The following is a 26,989-nucleotide window of genomic DNA, read 5'->3' on the forward strand; positions in this document are numbered from 1 at the left end:
CTTCTTATTTCCCCGGGAACACGGTGATTTTGCCGGCCTTGGCGAGCCGCTCGATGATCTGCGCCTCGTAGTCGGCGTCGTGCACGCCCGTCTTCCTGAACTCTCCGGAGTAGCGGTTCTGCTCCCAGTAGTGGTGCCAGTTCCCCCGGCTGTCGGCGCCGAAGCCAAACACGTTGACCTGCGGCAGATTATCATTATTATTATTGTTATTATTTTTGACGAGTGAGAGTGAGATATTTACAGTCGTGCACTGACCTCGTCGCAGATGTGAAGGGCAAAGAAGAGCACGAGCATGCCCGTGGACGGGTAGCGTCCGTGATGGCTCGTCCAGTGGTCGTGGATGTATTTAAAGAACGCTGGGTTAAAGATTTGGACCTGAAATCAAAGTTAGTCAAGATATAAATGATCATTCAAACCCATCGGGAAGATCTAAAAAGTCGCTAAGAGTTTCCGACAATCTTTCCGATGTTTTTCAGGCTGATTTCTGGCCAAATGATCCCGTAGTGTGAGCTCGTCTTCTCTACTTCATTACTTCAAGTGGCAGATTATATTTGTATTTATTTTAATCTCCTATGACTTAATGTTTTTCATATATATTATACCTGCTTGTTGAATGTTATTTTATAAATGTTTTATGTAAAGCACTTAACTTGAATGACCTTGTTTTTGAAAGGTGCTATACAGTTCAAATAAACGTTAGCGCATGACGCGTTACCATGACGCGTTACCATGACGACTGACCGGAAAAAGACACGTGACGTCATAATTACGTGCCGCAGCACCGGAGTCTAGGCACCGTTTAGCAGTTAGCTCCCTTAGCTGCGTTAGCCGTGCCAGCCCCGTTAGCTCCTTTAGTGCCGTTAGTGCGCCTACCGTTGAACAGGAATGGTCTGTTTATTAAACAAAAAAAGAGCAGTGTGTACCTGTGTACTGTGTATGTGTGTCTCTGTTTTTGAAGTTTAGCGTTACGTATCGGGAGTCACGTAAACATGACATCACTCGTATCTTTTTCCAGTCAGTCGGCATGGAAAAGTAACACAGCGCCGCAGGACGGGCGTCTAGGCACCGTTCATCAGTGAGCTCCTTTAGCTCCATTAGCTCCGTTAGCTCCTTTAGCGTGGGTTAGCGCACATACAGTAAAACTGGAACGGTCTGTGTACAAATAACCTAGCGTACCTGTGTAATGCGTAAGTTTAGCGTAAGTTTAGCGTTACTTTAGAGACAGGTTACACAGGTTCACACTGCTAACGTAAACATGACGTCACGCGCGTCTTTTTCCAGTCAGTCATCATGGAAACACAAAAGTAACACAGTTTTTCGCGCCACGGCACTGGAGTCCAAGCACCGTTTACTAGTTAGCTCCTTTAGCGTCGGTTAGCGCACCTACAGTCAAACTGGAGCGGGTTAGGGTTAGGGTTACCACAGCGTACCTGTGCCTCTGTTTTTAAAGATTAGCGTTACTTTAGAGACTCGTTTTAACAATCGGGGAGTCACGTAAACATGACGCCACGCGCATCGTCTTTTTCTGCTCAGTCGTCATGGAAACGCGACATGCGTTAATGTGCGCTAACGTGCTCAGCACTAATATTAGTTTACGTGGACTCGGCTCCAAAGATCGTTGAAGAAGACGTTGGGAGGATTAGTTTAGTGCATTCATTTATTTCCATGGATTAAAGAGATGATTACTTGAAGCAAAAGGATTTTTATTTCATAATCTAAAGTGTAATCCTTCATCAACAACTGCAGGGGGGGTGTAGGGTGCACTGTGTGTATAACGATGAGTGTGTAGTCGATGGATGGAAATTCACACCTTGTCTTTATCCACGCGGAGAAACTGCTTCACTGGAGCGTAGGTGCTGAGAGAGAGAGTAAAAGAGGGATTTATCAAACACTTCCAATCAGCTCTTTAAGCGACTGCTGCGGTTCTAAGTCCAGGATGACGAGCAGATCGCAGATCTTACAATCGAATCTGGCCCGTGGACAGAGCGCTGGTGATCCACACCAGGTCCAGCGTCTTGAACGGCACCAGGACGAAGCTGACGTTGGCCGCCAGGTTCTTGGCGCTCTCCGGGTACATGAAGTGGTGCGTGGTGCGGCTGCCCGCGTCCTCCTCGTAGCCCACGGTGGGAGCCAGATTAATCCTGCGAGCGAGAGGAAGAAGACGGAACAGCGTCAGTAATCCTTCAGGAGTCGGCAGGTCGCCGCGTCATCGCTGAGCTATGAAATAATCCAGATAACTTCAGCGTCTTCCATCTTGTATGTCATTAATAATCCCGATCCAGTCGTCGACCGTAGGTATTTCTGGTTTTATTCACTGATTCGTTTTCTAAAAAATTTGTTTCTTGTAAAAAATGATTTAGGACAAATCGATGATACTGCACACAAGTATGTATAAGTGCATAAGACCACTGTAAAATAAGCCTTAGAATAAGCCTTTATTAAGTGTTTTATGTGAGATTTAGTATGAGGTCTTGAGTGTACTTAAAACAGAGAAAATAATGGTCGCTTCCAACTCATTTTCACAAACAAACACCTGGAAAATGCATTTGTTTATTCATTCAACTCAAAAAAATGATTCAAATGACTCCCTAAATGAACCTCATATAATAACAAAATAGAAAATTGGTTGAAAGACAATGGCCTCGACTCGACAGAATCAAAAATATCATCAAATAGATGTCAAATTATACAAATAATCGACAAAATAACAAAATTGGCGGCTTCAAAGTGTCGTAAATGGCACGCGTTGCCAGTATGACCAACAGAGGCCGCCAGAGGCTTGTTGCGTGAACAAAGTCTGCCATCTGTGATCGCCTTGTTTTATATAAGTTAGTGCTCGGCACCCCAACGCACATTAACGCATGACGCGTTTCCAAGAAAAAGGTGTGCAAGACGTTCATTTACCAGTTAGCTCCGTTAGCTGTGTTAGCTGTGTTAGCTGTGTAAGCGTCGAACTGGAGCGGTCTGTTTATTAAAGGAAAAGAGCAGCGCTAACAAATAACCAGCATACTTGTGTACTGCGTATGTGAGCCTCTGTTTTTAAAGTTTAGCGTTACTTTAGAGACTAATTTTAACAATCGGGGAGTCGCGTAAACATGACGCCACGCGCGTCTTTTTCCGGTCAATCGTCATGGAAACGCCGTACATTAACGCCGTTAACCGCCCTGCACTAGTCCAAGTTTGCTGTGTGTTTACAGCACATGTGACTCATGCGTGTGTAGTAGTGAGACGCTAACCGCTAACGTATACAGGAAGCTTTCAACCTGAACTAACACAACACTGTGTGTCGAGCATGTGCCTACGCACACATGTCAGCGAAACAAAGCAGATGTTTGTGCAGAGAGTGGGAGACAAACAGCAGACAGGAAGTGGGCAGCGGTGGTGGGCAGCACGGCTGCTGTGGACCAGAGCGGATTTGAAAATCAAATGAGGATCAAACTACAGCGGAGACAGCGAGAGAGAGAGAGAGAGAGAGAGAGAGAGAGAGAGAGAGAGAGAGAGAGAGAGAGAGAGAGAGAGAGAGGAGGGTAAACAGGAGATGGATGTTTGAGACCTGCCCACGCAGGTCTGCTGACAATACACTGCTAATGGATGCTAATGTCTGGAGCGCACGGAGCGCTCAGCTGTTCCTGCTGAGGCTTTCAAAACAATGGAGCGTAACCTCGACGTCAGAGACGTGTGTGTGTGTGTGTGTGTCTAAGAAATACCGCGCTAACGCCTTGCGTTAGCATCACTCACGGGTGAAATGTCGGCATATTATATCGCTTTTTAGACACCGACATCAATTTGACTGACGTTACAAATAAAGATTAGACTTTTTTTTTTGTATTAGCATAAGAAAAATAAACATACAGGTCCGTCCACTAGATGGTGCCCAAGTGTTCACACTCACTAGCGCTGTAAGTGTGAGTATATTATCGCGATACGTGATTTCAAAAACACATTTTGCGACGTCGTGATAATATCGTATCGTGACCTATATATACATGGGTCGATTTATGTCGCGTTCCAGTTGTACACGAAAGTCGGAAATTTCCGAGTTTCCTATGACATTTCGTTGTCTTCTGCTTCCTTTTTTCCAAGATAACTTTCACTATTTCCGACGCTGGTGAATCTCGTCTGTGATTGGACGGTCGTTCCGTGGAAGTCCTGAGGTTCTACCGTGATGACAAGTTACATCCATCTCCAGGTTTTTTTAATTTTCGGGATCTCACAAACGGTCTTACGGAGTTACGGTAATGAGACGTACGCATTCCAAATCCTGTCTGCGATGTCATCCATGGTTTTTTTTTTCCTAGCTAGGTGACGTCACCTCCAGTTCCAACGTCCACTGTGAATGGAACGCAGCGTATTTGTAGCCACCTATAGTTGAAATCTTATTTCTTATTTCCTCTTTCCCCGTCACGCACTACATGTACGATCGTATCACCGATGACGGATAGTAACACCGAGTCGTCTTTGAGTCAGGTGACCTCTCTCTCTCTCTCTCTCTGTGTGTTTAATAACAACAGAGGTGGACAGTGAACATCATTTACCTCTGAGGTTAAATATAACACCAGACCCACACATCAGCTGTCTGCTTCTTTATTCTGCAATTTTCCTCTCTCCTATCTCCTATCATCTATCTTTTAAATTCATCTCCCCTTCGCACAAATATGGTTCATGATGTAACCTCAATGAAAACACACAGGGCATATATCGGTATAATCCTCACATGAACTCCTTCCCCTCTTCCTTCCAGTCTCTATTCTCCTCCTCTTTGTCTCCCACTCTCAGCTTTCATCTCGCTCGGTCTTATATTCTAATCCCACGGTTCTCAAACTGTGGTGCATGTACAACAAGTGGTACGCGAGCTCCCTCTGGTGGTAAATCAGAAATACAAAATTAAATAATAAACGTAGCGTCACGTCGATGGATAAAAAAACTGAACAGAGCTGTGCGTGCGACTGACTTCATGTGAAACAAATAAGACGGAGTTGCAATAAAGTAGGATTTGTGAGGTTATTCCGACTTGAAAATCCGAAATAAGGGAGCGTTCCAGTTCAAACTAGCGACTAGGAACAAACTGGAACGCACCGTTATTGTAGCCCAGCGTCCAACTTTTTAAAAAGAACTCAAGTAGCATTATTGGCGTTGATGATATCACACGCGGGGTCCACGGTTGGTGTAGTGGTTAGCGCTCTCGCCTTTGCAGGAAGAAGACCCGGATTCCCGGGTTCGAGCCCCGGGTTGGAACAAGGGCCTTTTTTACCGGGTTCTCCGGCTTCCTCCCACAGTCCAAAAACATGCGATATGGGGATTAGGTGAATTGGTCACTCTTAATTGACCGAATGGTTGTTTGTCTCTATATGTGGCGATGGACTGGCGAACCCCGCCTATCGCCCTATAACAGCACCCCCACAGTGGAGGATAAAGCGGTAGATAATGGATGGACATATCATGTTAGCAACACAGTCAGTGTAGTGGTTAGCAAGAAGGCCCAGGGGGTTCGAGCCCAGGGGGAGCCCTGGTCGGAACATGGAGTTAGCATGTTCTCCCCGTGTGTGTGGGACTCTAAATTGACCGTAGGTGTGAGAGTGATTGGTTGAATGGTTGTTTGTCTCGATATGTGTCCCTGCGATGGACTGGCGACCTGTCCAGGGTGATAAAGCGGTAGAAAATGGATGGATAATATCACATTAAAGGTGCATTATGTAATAAATCTAAAGCAACTGGCCATAAAATCCTCCTAATATGTCACAGAGCCTCAGGAATAATGTTCATATAACGAACTGAACTCACCAACAACAACAGTACAGACAAAATATTTGCATTAAAAAAATTATGCAAATCAGGTTTATGTTTTGAAATCATGTTTTGGCGTCAAGTGGCGCCACCTACCGCCGTCTAAACCCTGCAGTCAGTAGAGTCTCAGCTACCGAGCAACCATGGGTTGCCAGTTACGTCAGAAAACGAAACCAAACAGACCTCGGTATTTTGAATTTGAATGTAGTAACCGTTTTTGGCCACATTCTTACATATGGCACCTTTAAAGCATTTCAGTTCCATTTTTACCCATCACATCAGAATCCTAGCACGGCTCACCTCATGATGTATTTGTGTCCATCTATGGTGGGTCCGTATCCAGCCCCGCGGAGGTTGCCGGAGTTTCCCACCACGGCGCAGCGCAAGCAGCGACCCGGATCCCACGAGCCGTACGGCGACCTTCCTGGAATCACCTTTATACAAATAAATTAAAAAAGAAATCAATACAAGTACACAGCCATGGTTGGATGGAAGGGTTAGGGCTTCCCATCCTGGTCTCAACACTTCATGACAGCCTCCATATAAAAGAATCACAAAGCCTTCAGGGAAGCCAGACTGAGACATTTAAAGCACACAGCCTTAAATAAGACACGCAGGTACATTAGCTGGTGAATGAGCTGGCTCGTTGATGAAGCTAATGTCCAATAAAAGTCAATCTGTTCCCCCCGCTGCCTTCGCCCAGGAGTGTGAAGTCATCGACTCGATTTAAAAAAAAGGAAAGTAGCGTGGCAATGGAAAGATGAATTAATAATAATGAAATACCTGGAACAGCCTGAGCAGCACCTGCTGGAGGCTGTGGGGTTTAAACTGTGGCTGTAACATCTACAGAGAGAGAGAGAGAGAGAGAGACATAGAGGGAGAGCACGGTTAGTGTGTGTGTGTGTGTGTGTGTGTGTGTGTGTGTGTGTGTGTGTGTGTGTGTACAGGATTAATGTGCAAATAAGCAGGTGCGTGTTTTCATATCTTTGCGAGGTCCAAAAAAATGTACAAACCTTTCTTTGAGAGGACATTTTGACAACTTTAAAGGGCTTTTTTTTAGGGTTAGTTGTGATCGTTAAGGTTAGGATAAGGGTTTACCGAACCCTTACCCTAACCCTAGGGGAATGCATGATGTCTATGACGTGCTAACCCTAACCCTGACAGAACTGGACTGAACCACCATCACCAGTAGGCCTGTGCAACAGAGTTTTAGACAGAGGGGCTAAAGACTGACGCAAAAAAGTGCTTCTGGGTCAACTCCTGTCGGGTATAACGTACATGAACGAAACTTGGTACACACGTTCATTAGGTTGTGCCATGAGCAAAAGTTAATGACAAGTTTTCTGTGAATCCTACAGGAAGGCCGCCATTTTGGATTGAACGCGAAAACGGAGGCGTTTTTGGCGAATTTACAGCAGCGCTCGTCGTATATTCCAAATCCTACAGTTTTTGAGCAATCACCTTCAAACTTGGGGAGGTCGCTGTGGACCAGTTGAGGTACGAAATAATCTGGAAGGTTTTTTGAAATATTGCATGGCGCACGAGATAGGGGGCGCCAAAGTTGGCGAAAATTCTGAATTTTCCCAACACGCAACGAAACGCTTATAACTTTGCGATGGAAGGTCAAGTCGGAGCCAAAATTGCCATGATTGATGATGGGTAGTTGCTGAAGACACCTATGCAAAAATTATCACGTTTAAAACTATCGCCTCCTGGTGGTGGAAGAAAATATACAAAAAAAAGTTTATTTTTATTATTATTACCACACGCCGGATCAGTAGGCCTGTGCAACAGAGTTTTAACCTCCTAACCTCTTACCCCAACCTGAACCTGAACCTGAACCTGAACCTGAACCTGAACCCCAACCCCAACCCTAACCCTAGGGAAAGCATGATGTCTATGACGTGACTACCCTAACCCTGGCTGGAAGACCTGGACCGAACCACCATCACCACACGCCGGATCAGTAGACCTCTGCCACAGAGTTTTAACCTCCTAACCTCTAACCTCTAACCCCAACCTGAACCCCAACCCTAACCCTAGGGATGTCTATGACGTGCCTACCCTAACCCTCACAGACCTGGATTGAACCACCATTACCACACGCCGGATCAGTAGACCTGTCCAACAGAGTTTTAAACTCCGAACCTCTAACCCCAACCCAACCCTAACCCAAGGGAATGCATGATGTCTATGATGTGACCTCACTAAGATATAAAAACAGGTTTCTGTGTGTGTGTGTGTGTGTGTCTGTCTACTGACCAAACTAGACGCCCAAAGGCCCCCAGTTCCTTTGAATTTGAGAGCCCTGGTTTCAGCGTATACATGCAGCAGTAATTGGACTTTGAATCCAATGATCTAGGTATGTTAGTCTGACTATTGCCTTAGTCCACCTATGAATCGGACTTTTAACGTGAATGTAAAGACTGTTATTGTCTGTAGGGTAAAACTGCACTTAACCCTTTAAAATCAGTTTTATAAGCTAAATTCTAAATGTAATTGCTTACTACATGTATTACACTGTTCACGCTGTCACACTATCAAACCGAGTTATAAAATAACCATAAATACAAAATTCAATCATAAACAATCTCTGACTCAACCGGCCATACGTTTAATTAAAACATTCATCCACCCACACAGCCCAGATAATCGCTGATGTTTGTATCAATTAATGTCATCCAATTTGCCCCGAAGACAGTCGTACAAGGAGAATATTGACCGGATCTGATTTGCCGGTGATGAATCGGTGCACATCTTATTTTGCACACTGTCTGTCTGGTAACAGCAACAACAACAACAACAGCAGCAGCAGCAGCAGCAGCACCTGTCACCAAAATGTATATATATGATAAAATAATTATCTTACACAATTAAACAGGCAATATATTATTTCTTAGGGTAGTTTAATGAATACTTTAAAGGCGCCATATGTAAGAATGTGGCCAACAACGGTTACTACATTCAAATTCAAAACACTGAGGTCTTTAAGGTTTCGTTTTCTGACGTAACTGGCAACCCGTGGTTGCTCGGCAGCTGAGACTCTACCGACTGCAATGATTGGTAGACGGCGGTAGATGGCGCCACATGACGGCAAATCGTGATTTCAAAACATAAACGTGATTTGCAGTCTGCAAAATATTTTTTTAATGCAAATTTTTTTGTCTGTACTTTTGTTGTTGGTGAGTTCAGTTTGTTATATGAACATTATTCCTGAGTCTCTGTCACATATTAGGAGGATTTTATGGCCAGTTGCTTTAGATTTATTACATAATGCACCTTTAAGAGCTTTTTCCCTCATCAACTGTAGAGTTTTAAAGTCCAGACTCTGACCCCTGAAACTTCAATAACTCACCAATAAATTAAAGCAAACACAACCTCCACCCCTTTTATTTTCTGTGATTGTGTGAGCAGCGGACAGAGAAACCTGTGAACCTCATCGTTTTTCCGAGGCTCGACCAGATTGACAGCGTCGACGTGTTCTGCTGTGAAAACACAAGTTCACACTCTCCTGTTCCTCTGCGTTTTCTCTACACTTCGGTTTAATGCAGTGACGTTTCCGTGCCTGCGGGGACAGCGGTGGCCCCCGAGGCATTTGTCATTTACAATTAATGGTCAGTCAGTCTGCGATACCTCGGGGGAGTTTCTTCAATTGAGGCGCACATTTTTAACTCACATTTAAGCAGGAAGTGTTTAGACTTAGACACTACCATTCAAAAGTTTGGGGTCACCTATACAATTTTTTCGTTAGCGCATTAACGGCGTCGATGTTGACGCATTTCTATGACGACTGACCAGAAACAGTGACGTCATGTTTATGTGCCGCGGCGCCGGAGTCCAGGCACCATTTACCAGTTAGCTCCGTTAGCTCCGTTAGCGCCGTTAGCGCGCATACAGTCGAACTGGAGCGGTTTATTGGTTTTCCTATTTTAGGACATTCTGAAGTTCAAGAAGTTGACACATTCATTGATGACAACATGTCGTATGTAGTCATAAAAGCACCAACTACCGCTTTATCCTCCACATGCTAGGTCGCAAAATTTCACTACTTGACGACTCTGCCGCTGCTCTAGAGCAGACACACTTTCACGTTCACTCTCTGCCTGTTGCTGAAACACTAAATACATTCAAGTGTTGGACATTGATGTACGTACACGTGCATGAACACAGGTCTAAACGCAGCTCCTCGTTAAGCTAACGTCCAACCAGCGCTATTTAAATGCTAACGACTGTAGAGCTGAAACAATTAGTCGATTATTAATCTATAATAAATTCACCGTTAACTATTTTGATACTTGATTTTAAGCTTTTTTCCTGATTAAAACAAGATTTCTGATTGTTTTAGCTTCTTAAAGGTGCATTATGTATTCAATCTAAAGCAACTAAAGCCATAAAATCCTCCTAATATGTCACAGAGACTCAGGAATAATGTTCATATAACAAACTGAACTCACCAACAACAACAGTACAGACAAAATATTTGCATTAAAAATAAATATTTTGCAGACTGCAAATCATGTTTATGTTTTGAAATCATGTTTTGGCGTCATGTGGCGCCACCTACCACCGTCTACCAATCACTGCAGTCAGTAGAGTCTCGGCTGCCGAGCAACCACGGGTTGCCAGTTACGTCAGAAAAAAACGAAACCTAAAAGACCTCGGTATTTTGAATTTGAATGTAGTAACCGTTTTTGGCCACATTCTTACATTTGGCACCTTTAAAGGGACCCTGTGTAGTATTTATGGGTTTATATGACCCAAAATCCACTTTTTATACATATTATGTGCTCCTGCGTTGTATAGTCGCTGTATAATATTTTTTGTTTCACTTTCGTAGTGTTTCAAAAAGTCATGTAAAATAACATGGTCGACGACATTTGACCGGCTGCGGACACCGTAGCGCTCAGGGAAGGGAGGGGGTGAGCAGAGGAGCAGTTCTTTGTTGTAAATTTCAGCCTCTCCTCTAGATGGCACTATAAACTACTTACTTCACCTTTAAATGTGAATATTTTCTTTGTTTGTTTGCTCCATTTCCAGGTTTGAAAACCAGTGATCAACGTTTTTTTTTAACGTTTTCTGACATTTTATGGACCAAACGGTTAATCGATTAATCGAGAACATAATCGACAGATTAATCGAGTACGAAAATAATCGTTAGTTGCAGCTCTACATGACTGCATCGCCTTGAAAACGGAGTAAAAGCTAAGATGTTTTATATTTGAGGTCAACTTCAGGTCAAACCTGAGACATAAAAGCGACGATTTGAAACGACGACGACACAAACCGACAGCGGCTACAAAGACGGCCAAAGAGGAAGCACCTGCACCGTCGGCACCATCGGCACATCCCATAATACTGTTCTTCTCCTTTCTTCTGCTCTCTTCCCACACAGCAGTTATTCATCTCTGTACTCATTTCCTTTTTCACCCACCATCAGCCCTGATTTGCTTCTCCTAACACAGGTCTCCTTCGTTTTGCATTTGCATTCCCACATCATCTCCGGGAGCCTCCTCGCCCTCCTCCTCCTCCTCCTCCTCCTCCTGACTAATTCCTTCTCTTTAATTTCCCTCGCTCCCGTCTCCTCCTCCTCCTCCTCTTCCCGTTTCCCTCTGCAGCTCATCAGCGTTGGAGCGCCACTTAATCCTTCCCCCAAAGTTCTCGCTTCTCTCCTCGCTATCTCCTAACTTTGTCTTTTCATGAGCTATAAGCTCTGTCCTTTCCTATCCTCCTTGATCCCTCCATCCTCTGGCCTCCTCTGAGCTCGGCGCGCTGCACTGCTGTTGTTCAGCAGCCTCTAATGATGCTTTTTTTGGCAGCCGTGCGGCTTCCTCTCGATTTTGTCCTCTACTCCCTGACACCGACACTTTGGGGTAAAAAAAATGCAGCTTTTAAAGCAGCGACAGAAACCAATAACCATCCTGCATCTGCTTTTTGTCACTTTCTATTCGACGTTAGGACTTAAAAGAGGAGATTTATACAAAAAAACTACTGCTGCAAGCAGCGCTGTGTTGGCTGGATGTTGAATTGTCCAACGTACGACATAAATACGGTGGCCCAGAGGTGTCAGGCCAAATACAAACGCCACAACACAAATACAAAAGCTCATATTAACCTGATACATGCGCCTCCTGAATTCTTTCAGACAAACCGAACTGACTGAAGGGGGCGCTGTGGAGCCATTTTACCACACCCACAGCTCACAACTACAGAATATAAACATTTAACACTCTTTCCACGACTTTCCCTCTTGTATGCACCTGCGTTTCGGGAAGATTTAACCAGACGACAACTATGCTAGGAGGCGTAGCGTTTCCCTAAGCCCGGGCTATCCTATAATACTAGTAAATGCAAATATCTCGCTATTTCCGACATATGTTTTTGACAAATTGATGACAACGTAATTTTAAAGTGTGTTAAAATAAAAACACGTTTTTTAAACGTGAACTTGAACTGATTTAGAAAAATGCCAAGAAGGCGGGCTGAGAGCTGGAAGACCGCCGTGCACTGCCATGGATTAACACAAAACTGTGATGATTTTGCGCCGCTACGGGGCTACGTACGCGGTCCGTGTCCTATACCACTATCGTATTTTTCACCGACCCGACCTTCGTGCCAAATTTCAAGAGTTTTTTATGCACGTTAACGCCCTAAAAAATGAGCGCAACTTCGGAGAAAAATAATAATCTCAACAGGAAACAATAGGTTCCTGTTTAGGTAACATCAATTTACATCACATATAAAGGCATTAATAGAGGACAACCATGTAAGGAGAAATTTAAGCTTCATTTTAAAGTCAACCAGGTTCTATTTATCTTGTTAAAAATTCCACAAATGCAATTTAATCTTTATTTTTTACTACTTTTGTTTTGTTTTTAGGGCTTCATTAGCAATAGCAAACTTTTGTGCAATATAAATCTACATTTGGGACAATTTAAACTTTCTCATTAAAGGTAAATTAGAAGCCTGGTGTGTTTATTTTATTTGGTAAATGGTCAAACAATATCCAATACAACAATATAATAATTCAATATATCCAAAACGTTTTTTTTTTTTTTCAGTGAATTAACTAGTTTTACCTTCTTAAAATTCAAATTGAGTACCTCTCACCACCACAAGGAGGCGCCATGAGGTGGTTCCATAAGCAGAGGCCAGGACGAGGTCTTTTCCCCTCATCTTCACTCAGCTTTCACATCGATTTTTTGTTTGTGTCTGAATATTTTTTTTGGTCGGTGCCATTTTTGAACGACCTTCAGATGAAGTAACACGATCTCGTTAGATCACGACGTGCTGCAGGAACGACTATATTAGGGTTTGTTACATCAGTCATTGATCTTGTTTTAAAGAGCAACACTGGCTATTAAAATGCAAATTTTTAAAAACGCGGGGTTTTTTTGTGTTTAAAATTCGGTCTGAATAAATGAATAAATTTAACATAATGATCGCAACCCTGGTTTTTTTTTCTCCTTAATCCAATATTTGATCTCCTCTGTTTCCTCCGTTCATCTCCTCATCATATCCATCACTCTCTCTCTCTCTGTTTATCACCTCCCTGTTGCAGAGCGTGACCCTAACGTCTTGGCTGCTGTTGGCCTGCGTTTGCACTTTTCTGTTATTCCAGAGCTGGACTGAGGACGCTGCTCTGGAGCAGGAACCTGAACGCAACACAATGCAGCAGCACTGGGTATAGAACTTAAAACACAGAATACACCATATATATATAAATATATACTATCTATAAACTGCAAATGCAAGCATTATTTAATGAAGAGCTGCACATCTTTGCCTCTCAGAGGATTTCCTCCTTCTTTCTTTCTTTTTCTTTTTTGCTGAGTTGTAGTTTTAAGAAACAGTGCAGTGGCCATTGCTGTAATAAACCACCTCTTCACCACAGTCACCAACACCCTGACAACACAAAATGACACAGATTAAAGTGACGCTCGGGCCGAAGCCTCACAACGACAAGTTACTAGGGAGAAACCTGAAGCATCATCCTCTGTTGTTGTTGTTGTTGTTCACCTTTATTTATGGTTAAAAGTTAGCGTTACTATCCAGGAGGAAACGTGTTACGCCCCTAAGTTATCGCGAGCGCTTGAATTTGCTAACTATTATAGTTTGAACTGATTTTGAATAATGCCAAGAAGGCGGGCTGAGAGATGAGCGGCTGACCGGGGATTTACACAAAACTGGGAAGATTTTGCACCATACATATACACATATATATATATATATATATATATATTTGTATCATATGCCATATGAATTCGAACCTGTTTGAACCTATCATAGTTTGAACTGATTTTGACGAATGCCAAAAAGGCGGGCTGAGAGCTGAGCGGCTGACCGTGGATTTACACAAAACTGGGAAGATTTTGCACCATACATATACACACTTATATATATATATATATATACGTATCATATGACATGAATTCGAACCCGTTTTACTCCATGTTTCACGAAAAGAACATCGTCCAAACCCTTGTATCGCTGGCCCTAGCGCGAAGTAATTCTCTCTAGATTCATTTATTATTCAAAAACGATCGCTTTGTAGTTTTTTTCTTCACCAAATATATAAATTCACCATATATATATATACGTATCATATGACATATGAATTCGAACCTGTTTGAACCTATTATAGTTTGAACTGATTTTGACGAATGCCAAGAAGGCGGGCTGAGAGCGGAGCGCTGACCGCGGATTTACACAAAACTGGGAAGATTTTGCACCATATATATACTTATATATATACGTATCATATGACATATGAATTCGAACCTGTTTTACTCCATGTTTCACGAAAAGAACACCGTCCAAACCCTTGTATCGCTAGCTCTAGCGCGGAGTAGATTCTCTCTAGAGATTCATTTACTGTTCAAAAACGATCGATTTGTAGTTTTTTTTCTTCACCAAATTATTGCAATTTAACGAAGATCCGAAGAAGCCTCGTGGACGAGAGTTTGAGTCCAGTCAGCGCTTGTCTCAGTGACGAACACTGATCAACGATTATGAACGTTTTCTCACATTTTATGGAACAACCGATTAATCGAGAAAATAATCGTTAGTTGCAGCTCTAATTAAAACAATATAGAGTTTAAATAAGTGTGTTTTCAGACAGGATTTGAAGGTCTGAAGAGAATCAGCGGGCGGATGACGACGTTAATTCTGTATTTAATGGGAAAAGTGATCGTTAACCACTCAGCACTGATGTGATGATACGTGCAGCTGAGTTCTGGACGAGCCGAAGTTTGTGAATTACACTCATCTCATCGACAAGCAACAAGATTATGGACCTCTGATATCAAATATTAGAAAACAGGATAAGAAAACAAAGACTGGGATGTAATTCGCGCTCGAAAAATACGATCGTAAAAAATTAAACGAGAATCAGCGCCGTCTATTTAGAGCGCACTAAAAACAAGACGCTTGAAGGATTATCGTGCTCCGGCTAATCCACAGGCAAACAAACACAAGATAAGTCATGATTACTGAGGTTTAGAGGTTCTGCTAAACAGAGGAGCCAGCGTCGTAGTGCTTTCCCAGATTTCTCCCAGTCTTTATTGGAGCGGTAAGTAAGTAGGTAGTAAGTAGTAAGAAGGCTTTAATCTAAACCCCATGGTTCTTTAGACCAGAGTGCGTAGAAAATTAAGCAAATAACTCGTTAGCTCTCGCTCCGTCTTAATCTACTTTCGCTACGCCAAAGTGCTCGGCTTATTTTAACGCTGTCGATAGCGGCGTTACTCAGAGAGCTCGATATATGGTCAGGTGGTAAGTTTGAGAACCAAAGATCGACGCCATTTAAATACCCGAGACCGACGGCACTTTAAAATAACAGCTATAGGTAAGCTAGAGGTGTATCAGCGCCGTACCAGAGGTTCCCAAACTATGGGGCGGAACCGGGAACCGGCGGAGCTAACACAAGCGTCTCAGCCAAAACCGAGACGCGTGACGTCATGTTTAGGTGTTGCGGCGCCGGAGTCCAGGCACCGTTTACCAGTTAGCGATGTTAGCTCTGTTAGCTACGTTAGCTCGTTTAGCGCCGTTAGCGCGCCTACAGTGGAACTGGAGCGGTCTGTTTATTAAACTAAAAGAGCAGCGCTACTAATAACCAGCGTACCTGTGTTACTGCGTATGTGTGCCTATGTTTTTAAAGTTTAGCGTTACTTTAGAGAATCATTTTGACAAATCGGGAGTCACGTAAACATGACGTCACACGTGTCTTTTTCCCGTCAACAGCTGTTGTTTCCGAGACAACAGCTGTTCAAGTAGCACGGTTGTACAACTTCAACACTGACTTTCCGGACTTTAACCTCGTCTCACTCGCAACCAGCGTTGCCTGGAAAACATATCGATGCTAACTGGCTTTCGTGAAATGTTTAAACTCGAGTGACTGAGGTGGATTTCACGTCATTATGTGATTTGTGCAGCAGAATTTGCCTCGAATTTGCCTCGCCCCACTGCAAGCAACACAACGTTAGCATCTCTTCACGTCTTTTGACTAAAAACATTTGCCTTTATTGTAGCGTGGGTTCCAGAACTGCACCAAAGATCAAACTATTTTTCCCCATTTACAATTTGCAACGTTAAAATCAGTTTATGATGATGAATTCAGTTCCTCTGGTGCCAGATTTCATGTTTTTATCACAAAACCTTTTTGAGGAATCTGATCAGAGCCTGTGAACAAATTCTTCTCCATGGCAACAGGAGCCGCAACAGGGACAGAAGCTTTGGGGAATAAGGCAAAAAAAAAAAAAAAAACATGATGACGATCAAAGGATTTAAGCCTCGTTACTTACCACCCACCAGTAGTAGACATCAGGGGGCAGCTGGACGTTGTCTCTGGTCCACACGGGCGAGATGTCTGGATCGTAGTTCTCGTCGAACCAATCGGAAACGCCCGGGTCGCCGACGCAGCGCGGGCAGGCGCACGTCTTCTGCTGGGCAGTGTCGGGCGGCGACAGGTGGCGAGCGCCGGCGTAGTTGGGCACCAGCTTGACGCGCCGGGACTCCTCCCACCCGGGCGGCTCCAGGTAGCTGAAGCCGCCGCCGCCGCCGCCGCCGCCGCCGCCGCGGAGCGACACGGTGTAGAAGAGCGAGGTGACGAAGACGAGCACCAGCGAGCCCAGGAGGACCCAGACTCTGCGGGAACATCTCGCTCTGCCTCCTTTCTCCGCTCCACCTTCTCCACCTCCACCACCCGCCGCCGGGGCAGCCGCTGCTGCAGCCCCGCCGCCCACGAACGGCCTCAGCTCGGAGGGCCTGGGCACCCCTCTGGACGGGCCGGCGCCCCAGGAGCCCCAGCCCCAGCGTCTGTCCCTGTTCAGGGTGGAGGACGGGATGCGGCCCCCCCACGGCCATGCCCCCACCCCCGGGCCTGCCACCGTCCCCAGCCCACGATGGGAGCGACCACCTGACGGGCGAACCAACGGCGAGGAGATCACCCAGCGAGAGAGAGCGAGAGAGCGTCAGAGTGGATTTGTCTCACAGTCGCGCTGCCAGACTGAGCGATGATGCTTCGCCGCCTTCTCACCGTCTCCTGCTCTGGATTCTCTCCCTCTCTATACACACACACACACACACACACACACACTCTCTCTCTCACACACGCACACACAGGAGTCGTGGCTGAATCACATTCAGCAGCAGCTGCTTCCAGAAGTCCTTTTTCTGTTAACGTGAGCTGATCCGCGCTTCGCTTTGGAGCAGACTCTTTGTATTCTCCATCTCTCTATCATTTACAAAAGAAATAAACTTTCTAACTTTCCCTCTTTTGTCCCTTAACAGCCATCTGTGTCCATCCCCGGCGAATGAATGAATGCAGCAGGGCCTTTTCCTGTGCTCTCTCTCGGTTACACTGAGGCGACGTAACCACAGAAAGCTGGCAGACTAGTAAGAGAACAGCGGAAAGAGGGAGGGCGAAGGGAGGAGGAGGAGGAGCAGAACAAGGGAGGAGGAGGTTTGGCCTGAAGGTTGTTCCATCACATCTCGCCAAAAAAAAAAATATACCTCTCTTAGTTTCTTTCGTGTTCTCTCTGTTTTGAAGAAACTCTTCAGAGTTTTAAAAAGTCGGGATGAAAAGACCCCTTTGTGCTGGATGATGAAATCTCAATGAAAAGAAGATGAAGGCGGCTTCATGGTGATGTACAGCATCTCTCTCTCCTCGCACACAATCGTCTTGTTTATATCGGATAGCGCTGCCCACAGATGCTAAAAATATCAAACGACGAATCAACAAGTCCGTTCAGCCGCTGCCTCTCCGCCGTCGAGATGAAACGACAGAAAAGTACAAAAAGAACTTTGCGGTAATCGAAGCATCAAACGGCGGATTGACGGACGGACGGAAAGATTCTGGAGATTCCAGAGAGTGTGACGGGAAAAAAGAAATCTGTCCCAAATCTCATCTTCTCTCCAGCTGGCTTTGGGAGAACGGTGGGGGCAGCATCTGTCCTGCTGTGTGTGTGTGTGTGTGCGGCTAAGCTAGGTTGCGCGGCGTCTGCCAGTTGCACTAATCTAATTGTGTTCTACAGCTGTGTCGGTGTTTGTGTTTGTGGACGACCGACTGGCCAAAGTTTCATGTGGGGGGGGGGGGGGGGGTTTGGCTGGTGAGCTTGATGCTAATCTGCTAAACTGTAATCCTGCGGCGGAGTCCCTGTGCGGCGTCCACGTTTATGCTAATCTCGCGCCGCATAAAACACCTGCGCACACGCGATAATCGCGCTCTTACTATCTTCAGTAATAAATAATCTGGCGTGTGCAGACGATGGAATGATTTCATTTGCTAGCGTCTTTTGCTAGCGTCTTTATGTCCGCCTGGGATTCCTGACCGTCTTCTCTTAGCCTGAAGCCTGGTCCTCCTGATCCGTGGAGAACCTGCAGAGGAAGAGACAAAAGATATTTGTTTTAACCCCTTTAACCACAAACAACAGCATCACTGACTATTTCTAATCGGTATTTTGGGGCTACATTGAGACGGTTAGCATGGTTAAAAGTGTGTAATACAAGGGTTTCACTTCACTGAAATGGTACCGACTGTTCCAGGACCCGTTTCCTTCATGCTGCGGTCGCAAAGACCACTTAAAGTAGTACCCTTTAGCATCCAGCAGAGGGCGCCTGTAAGGTTTCACATCAGATGACATCGACTGCAAAAACGCGGAACTGCACAAACGAGTGCAAACTTTGGTGGTCGCAGCAGCGACAGCACCTTGGAGATGCAAGTCTGCATGAGGAAGACGACTTCTGAAACCAGTGATTTCATAAAATACAAACAAAAAAATCACTCTATTCCGCTCTATTATCCTCGTGTAGCAGCGTTTAACTTGGGAATATGAGTAATTGAATGCTTAAATCACTCCATGTCTTAAATTTGTCGAATAAAGACAGAAGATCTATTATTTTCAGTGTAATAAATGCCCTTTCTCATTCTTTAAACCTGCCTCGTTCTTTTTTTATATTCTTTTTCTATTATGCTTCCCCCCCAGAGTACATCTCTTGAGTTGTGGCGGTAATATAAAAAACCTGCTGTTTATTAAGTTAACAGCCCCCTTTTGGATGCTTCCAGGGCCTCTGAGCTGGCTGATCAAATCATGGGCACCACTACACAGCAGTGACAAATGAGCCGTTATTTAAGACAGATTTAAGAACAGGGTAAGAAAAGAAAATGGCGACCATATATTTTGATATAATATCCATACAAAGACGCATAAATGTTGTTGTTCTTTGTCTCATTTCATTGGAAACAGGACTATGATGATATATATCTCATCTGTGCTACAGGACATTTTGTCCTCATTGTGTTTGTTTTGTAACATTTAAAATATAAAAAAAAACCTCATTAATTAGTTTGTAAATTAAAATTAACCGCAGCTTAATTAAGTGAAAATAATAGATGCCACTCTAATGTACGACTCCCGCCTCGTCATTTATCATTCTAATGGTGCAAAACTCCCGTGAAATCCTTGTGGAATATTACGTGAAGCTAATTTACCAGAAAAGAGTCAACAAATACTTCATTATTCACTTGTAAAAGTTTTTGTTGTAAAGTTTTTGTTTAAAGTGTCATTTAATTCTCTCTCTCTCCTGCTGCTGCTGCTATGAACCTTCGCAGTAAACAAAACGTAATGATTACTTTCTTCCACTTCTCTATTTTTGATGATCGCCATGGCAGCCAGCAAGGCAAGGCAGGGTTGTTACGGCAACAGCGACGAACAGAGTCCCCGACCTTGACCCGTCAAATCAATGCTAGACAGCGAGGACAGTCGTCTTTCTTTTCTTCTGCGTTGCGTTTGCTCAGGACTATCCGCAGTCCTACCTCGGATGTTATTGTATGCTGCAAATTTAATAAAGTACACTCAATTCCGAAGCCACTGAAAGTCTTCAGCTATAGTAAGGTTCTAATGGGCCTGACTCGTAGGCACTGTTTTAATTCGTCAATCACGAAGGCAAGAGAAAGTCACATGAAGGGTTTGCACGTTTATTTCCACTTGCCGTACGTCCAAGTTATATTCCTGTTCGCATGTATCCAAGCCTGTCGAGGATTACCGATGCGTGGAAATATTCCTTAGACGTTCCTGGTTGTGAATGACGATCAATAGCTTCAAACAGTAAGACGACGTAATCCGATATATACCTTATTACACCTAACTTAGTAAGCTAACACGGAAACATGAAGCCCTAGCCTGCCAGATATTCTCAGTACATATATCTCAAATGTGTCAGGAGGCGGTTCCATAGCAACAGATTTAAATCGTTGTGAAAACATGGTCGGTTGTCATTTTCAGACGAGGTAAACAGCAGACTTTATCCATGCGGCGCTGCAAACCCGGTGACTCGACACATTTGGGAAGACAACTTTAACAAGCAGCGTTGTGCGGGCCTTCGCAGCCGCCGCCGCCACCGCCGCCGCCACCGCCGCCGCCACCAGGTGTTTGGGTCAAGTTCGCATTTGTACATGTGTTCAGGGGCAGTGTCACGTGTCAACTATGAAGTTTCGTGCCGATTGGTCAATGTATGGCGAAGTCATAGCGCACTTCCTGTTTCGTGGCGAGCCAACGAAATTAGTCAAAATTCCGATGGCTGCCGTGGCCACGCCCTTTTGAATCTGCGAAACGTTCTGATTATTTTTGATCTTGGAAAATGGGTCTACATACAATTTGACGCGTTTTTTGTGCGTTTTTTTGAGTTCGTTCCTTTACGAAACTTGCAAAAAACCCAAGATGGACTCCAAATCCAAGATGGTCGACTTTCTTTTGAATCGAGGTCATGGTCCCAAGAGGACTCTTTTGTTTGTTTGTCTTGGGTCGAATGATGTTCCTACAACTAAATTTTGGCCATTCCATAGGCGCCTGACCTGAGGGGGCGCTACTGAGCCATTTTATATTGTTTTTCCGCATTTCCATTATTTTATAAAAACATTTACGCCAGTTCTGATGTGCGATTAAATGGCAGGTTTCTGGTCTTTACAAATTTTGTTCCCATTTAGAGGTTAAATATGCGATAAAGCACGGAAAAAACCTGATCTTAAGTCAACGGCCCAGTATTTTCTACACTCCCGTTCAAAAGTTTGCGCTCACCTATACAATTTTTGTTGGTGTTTTCCATTAAAAGTCACACTTTTATTCATCTAAAGAGCTGCAAAATGAATAGAGAATATAGTCAAGACATTGACGAAAAGGCAAAATTATTATTTTCTCATCTTATTTCGTCAAAGAACCAGCAAAACTGTTTTCAGCTGTGCTAACATCATTGCACAAGGGTTTTCAAGGGTTTTCTAATCATCCAATAGTCTTCTAACACCATGAGCAAACACAATGTACCATTAGAACACTGGAAATGCGCCTCTATACACCTATGTACATATTCTATTAAAAACCAGATTTTTGCACCTAGAATAGTCGTTTACCACATTAACAATGTATAGAGTGTATTTATGATTCGTTTAATGTTATATTCATTGGGAAAAAAAGTGCTTTTCCTTCAAAAATACGGACATTTCTACGTGACCCCAAACTTTTGAAGGGTAGTGTAAGTCAATGGCCCAGTATTTTCCCGTGGTGGGACTCGCCAGAGATTCCACGTCTTGTAAAGAGTGAAATCGGAGTTGGACACGCCCTAAACTATACATTTCAGAATCGTCAAAAAAAAAGAAAAAAAAAGGCCCCCCAGTGTTAGAAGAAACTGAATAGGGGAAGTCGATCCCTGGACACGCCTCATCCACACAGTCCTTCATCCTGTATGTAAATGGCAAAGTCCAGCAAATGTCCTCACCACTACCTCCAAATACCACAATAACCACCTGCACTCTTTCCCTTTGCCGTCTCCAGTTTCTGCTTTAAGGCAAACACAACTATTGTCCCATTGTCATAATCCTGGGAATGTGACGCCAAGTTCTTTACAGCTTGTAAATGACTACAGAACCACAAAAACCACAGCCTCATTTTGAGTAACGACGACTCTCAACAGGTGCTGGTGACTAATGATCGAGCAAAGAAATCGGCTCTCATGCAAATGTCTCTCAGACGCTCATGAGGCAGAGGTGATGTACGCTCTACGTATGTGGCAGAGAGAACGACTGCTACAGCTAACAGCTGCTAGTTTATTATAGTAATGAACACAACCAACATGAGTATTATTCCAATAAAAAAAGACCTGCACAAAGTGTTCTAGGAAAATGTTGGGAGGCAATAATTCTTCTAACCAGGCATTGATTTTTTATTTTTACAAAATATGGAGATGGATCAATTTTTGGAACATGAATAAATCTAAGTCATTTCAGAGTGTGGTGTTCCATCTTAAACAACAACAGAAAGTTCTTCATCACTTTGTTCTTCTTTTTTGCCGTTTTTCCTCCCTACAGTTTCCTACAGTATTTTTATTGCGAAAATAACCGAAAACAACGCTATCGCTGCCTTGATCTTATATAGCTAGTACCTGTCTGGGGGTTTCTGTTTCTGATGACCCCAGGTCAGTGTGTCCCTGATCTTGAAAGGCTGGTTTTCCACAACAGACAGGATACATTTCTGCTCGTTTTCAAACTTAATAGTCCGCTAGACTAAGTACGATTGGGGATTTGATCAATTTTATTTGAAGATACGACACATAATGAGCGACAACAACGGGCTCGGACATTTCTCCGGGCTATCGCTCTACAAACGTATGTTTTGGTTGTGTTTACCCACAATGCCCTGCGCTGTAGTCCGCTACCTGCATTTGGTTCACTCGAAGCAAACGGAGTTCGGTTGAGCGTTCACACTCAACTGCCCCAGACGAACCGGACTTTCCGAGCAAATGAACTGGGATTTTATTTGGTTTTGGTTGTGTTTACCCACAATGCCCTGCGTTGTAGTCCGCCTCCTGCATTTGGTTCACTCGAAGCAAACTGAGACCTATGTCTTTAAGCGGACCAGAGTTTGCTTCTTTGGTGCGGAACAGGGTTCGGTTGCGCGTTCACACTCAACTGCCCCAAACGAACCGGACTTTCCAAGCAAATGAACTGGGATTTTATTTGGTTTTGGTTGTGTTTACCCACAATGCCCTGCGTTGTAGTCCGCCTCCTGCATTTGGTTCACTCGAAGCAAACTGAGACCTATGTCTTTAAGCGGACCAGAGTTTGCTTCTTTGGTGCGGAACAGGGTTCGGTTGCGCGTTCACACTCAACTGCCCCAAACGAACCGGACTTTCCAAGCAAGCGAACTGGGATTCGATTTAGTTTTGGTTGCGTTTACCCACAATGCCATGCATTGGAGTCCACTACCTGCATTTGCTTCACCAGAAGCGAACTGAAACCTACGTCTTTGGGCGGACCAGAGTTTGCTTCTTCGGTGCGGATCAGGGTTCAGTTGCGCGTTCACACCTGCCCAAAACTAACCGGACTTTCCCAAGCAAACGAACTAGGATTCGATTTGGTTTTGGTTGTGTTTACCCACAATGCCCTGTGTTGTAGTCCGCTACCTGCATTTGGTTCTCTTGAAGTAAACAAAGACCTATGTGTTTAGGCGGACCAGAGTTTGCTTCTTTGGTGCGATCGGGGTTCGGTTGAGCGTTCACACCGAGCAAGCGAACTGGGATTCGATTTAGTTTTGGTTGCGTTTACCCACAATGCCCTGCGTTGTAGACTGCCTCCTGCATTTGGTCCACTTGAAGTGTAGCAAGGCGGACCAGAGTTTGCTTCTTTGGTGCGATCGGGGTTCGGTTGCACATTCACACTCAACTGCCCCAAACGAACCGCACTTTCCCGAGCTAACGAACTGGGATTCGATTTAGAAGGAGCTGGTTAAGCATCACAATGACTCTGAAGCTGTTAAATGAGGCTAACAATCCTGCGTAGTTGCACTTTAAGTCAGTCTGCAGATCTGTGTTCACACAGTGTTGCATTACACTGTGATTTTACAGACGAATTCCAGCCTTTAAATGACTTGACTCGATCGCCGTAAACTGCTGCTGCCTGAAAGAGTCAATTCTCATATCTGCTTTCTTTGCCTCTCGTCGTTATCAGTTTAAAATATGGCATCGGCAGAATCCTGCCCAAGAAACATCTGTTATTAGCAGCTTTTATCGTATCGCTTGCTTAATCACCTCATCCTCCTCCTCCACTTCCAACCATAACTACACACAAAAATCACTTTTCCTCTTCTTCTGCTCCGATTTTCCCTCTGATTATTTCCCAGTCGCCTCGTTCGCCTCCTCCAGTCATTACAGCACGATGTGTTCACGAGGAGAAAACGGTGATGGGAGGCTGAGCACGCGACCGATCCCACGACGCTCCATCACTTCCCTCTCGTTGCTTTTCCTCTGTATTTTTATTCTCTCAGCCAAAGCCAAACGCGCCGTTTGGCTTTGGGTTTTCACCTCAGCCATTTTGGCTCTTTCTCCATTGACCCTTTTCCACCTATGGTCCCAACTCGCCTCAACGTGGGCGGAGTCATAAACGCACGTCTGCATGAAACTGCCGTGAATTCGCCGCTCGCCAAACACACCAGACTCCACTGTTAAATATTGAGATTTTAGACATTTTGCTGCTAATTAATGGAGATTAAACCACTTTTTTTTCGTGATTTTTAAGTCTTTAAAACTGATCTACAGTTCGGCTTTGATTCTTGTTGTCGTACGTCTCTTCCTGTGAAGACGCTCTGACCAATCGGTGGCCGGGCAGTAGTTATCGCCTCAGCTCGCTTGGAACCAGAGCAGGTGCTAAAATGAGGATCTGGTACCAGGTGCTATCGCTAGTAAACGCAACTTAACCATACCATGCCCTAATCCTAATCCTAATCCTAATCCTAATCCTAACCCTAACCCTAGCCAGTAGTTGACCCTAATGGAGGCAGAAGCTCATTTCTGAGGAACTGCTTCAGTTCAGGGCTAATTTTTGAACTGTGGTTAGGGTTAGACCTTTAACTGGTTTAAAGTAAGGTTAAGGTTAGTTTAAGGTTTATGTGTGTGTCCTGTGCGTGTGTGTGTGTGTGTGTGTGTGTGTGTGTGTGTGTGTGTGTGTGTGTGTGTGTGTGTGTGTGTGTGTGTGTGTGTGATGCATCGCTGTAGTTTCATACAGAACAAGCCATGCTTCCCATCGGCACAAATTATAAATGTAGGTTTCAATGGACAGTTTTAGTTTAATGTGATCTATGGTCCACACTCTGTAGTGTGTGTGTGTGTGTGTGTGTGTGCGTGCTGTATTTGTTATGTAATCCCCCCCCCCCCCCGTCACATGACCTGCACTTATTCAAACGGTAATCTCCGTTTCTTCCGCACATTTGAACATCACCTGTCTCCTGTCTGTCTGTCTGTCTGTCTGTCTGTCTGTCTGTCTGTCTGTCTGTCTGTCTGTCTGTCTGTCTCACAGGTGAACGGTCAGATTGACCTATGGAAGGATGGCTCTAGATTGACAGGTGGAGCCTTTCGCTATCTTAATTACCTGGTTAACTAATTAACAACTAATGATCATTTTCATAATCGATTAATCTGTCAATTACTTTCTTTTTTTTTTTGGGGGGGGGGGGGTCTTCAGTCTTCAGTCTTATATTCAAATCACATTTATACGCACAAGAATAATTACAGCGTGCAGATATCAGCGACCCGCTGATGCTGACGATTACACGGCGTGTGAATGTGCTGATAACTCATTCACAGTCGCTCACTGCCTTCAACAAAAGTCTCCTCTGTCCTCGGGACGAAAAACCACTCAAAGAAAACAACTTCCACTCTTACGTCAGCTCTTCACTTCAGCGTATTCGAGGCAAACAAACGTCTCGAACTCGACTTTGACGTCTTTGAAACACACAGACAGAAAAACCATGGTGACCAGAGCAGGCGCTGTCTCTGAACGGACAAAATTAAGACGTGAAATTAAATAAACCAGATGAGACTCAATTAAGCACCCAGTTATTTATTTCTTTATTTTTTTTTAATCATCAGATATGATGAACTGCACGCCGAGAGCTTCGCTCTCACGCTCTGGACTGTAGTCATGGAAACACACCATCTATATCCTATAGAAAAGATCATTCTTTCATTCCAGCCGTTCGTTAATTGTGACACAAAGCCGCTCTGATTACGCCCCCTATACACATATATATATATACACAGATATACATATAGACACATATATACATAAACATTTATATATATGTATGTATATATATATACATACATATACGTATATATATGTATAGAAATACATACATATACATATATATATACACATACATATATACATAAACATTTATGTATATACACATATATACACATATATATACATATACATATACACATATATACACATATATACATAAACATTTATATGTATATATATACATACATATACGTATATATATGTATAGAAATACATACATACATATATATATACACATACATTTATATATATACACACATGTATACATACACATATATACAAACACATATACACATACATATATGTGAATATATATATATATATATACATCAATATACATATACACATATATACATACATATATATATATAAGTAATCAGAGCCTCAATATTAATTTCAAGATTCAAATTTGGTGTTGGTATTGGAATATTCAAATGTTCTAAACTCGTGAGCGCGTTGAGCTAAAGCAAGCATAACGAGATGCATTCAAGGGCTCTCGTAAATTTCAACACTTCTCTTCATGCGGGATGTACAGCGCGTTGAGCTTAGAGGAGAGGCTTTAAGATGCATCCAAGAAGTTTT

The 26,989-nt window shown here is 43.8% G+C and overlaps 1 protein-coding gene across 1 annotated transcript; it reads right to left on the reverse strand.

The window, feature by feature from the left end:
• Positions 1 to 4: 4 nt before the first annotated feature.
• On the reverse strand, positions 5 to 20,708 carry st3gal2 (ST3 beta-galactoside alpha-2,3-sialyltransferase 2; the record flags this gene model as incomplete). Its single annotated transcript, XM_083894316.1, has 8 exons — positions 5 to 178; positions 256 to 375; positions 1,811 to 1,856; positions 1,962 to 2,141; positions 6,085 to 6,218; positions 6,568 to 6,627; positions 16,581 to 16,966; positions 20,666 to 20,708. Coding segments are annotated over 8 exons (1,143 nt in total), but the record flags the coding sequence as incomplete, so codon positions are not given.
• Between the last annotated feature and the right edge of the window lie 6,281 nt (positions 20,709 to 26,989).

The sequence above is a fragment of the Microchirus variegatus genome, assembly GCF_963457635.1.
Source record: "Microchirus variegatus genome assembly, chromosome: 8".
NCBI classification, from domain to species: Eukaryota; Metazoa; Chordata; class Actinopteri; order Pleuronectiformes; family Soleidae; genus Microchirus; species Microchirus variegatus.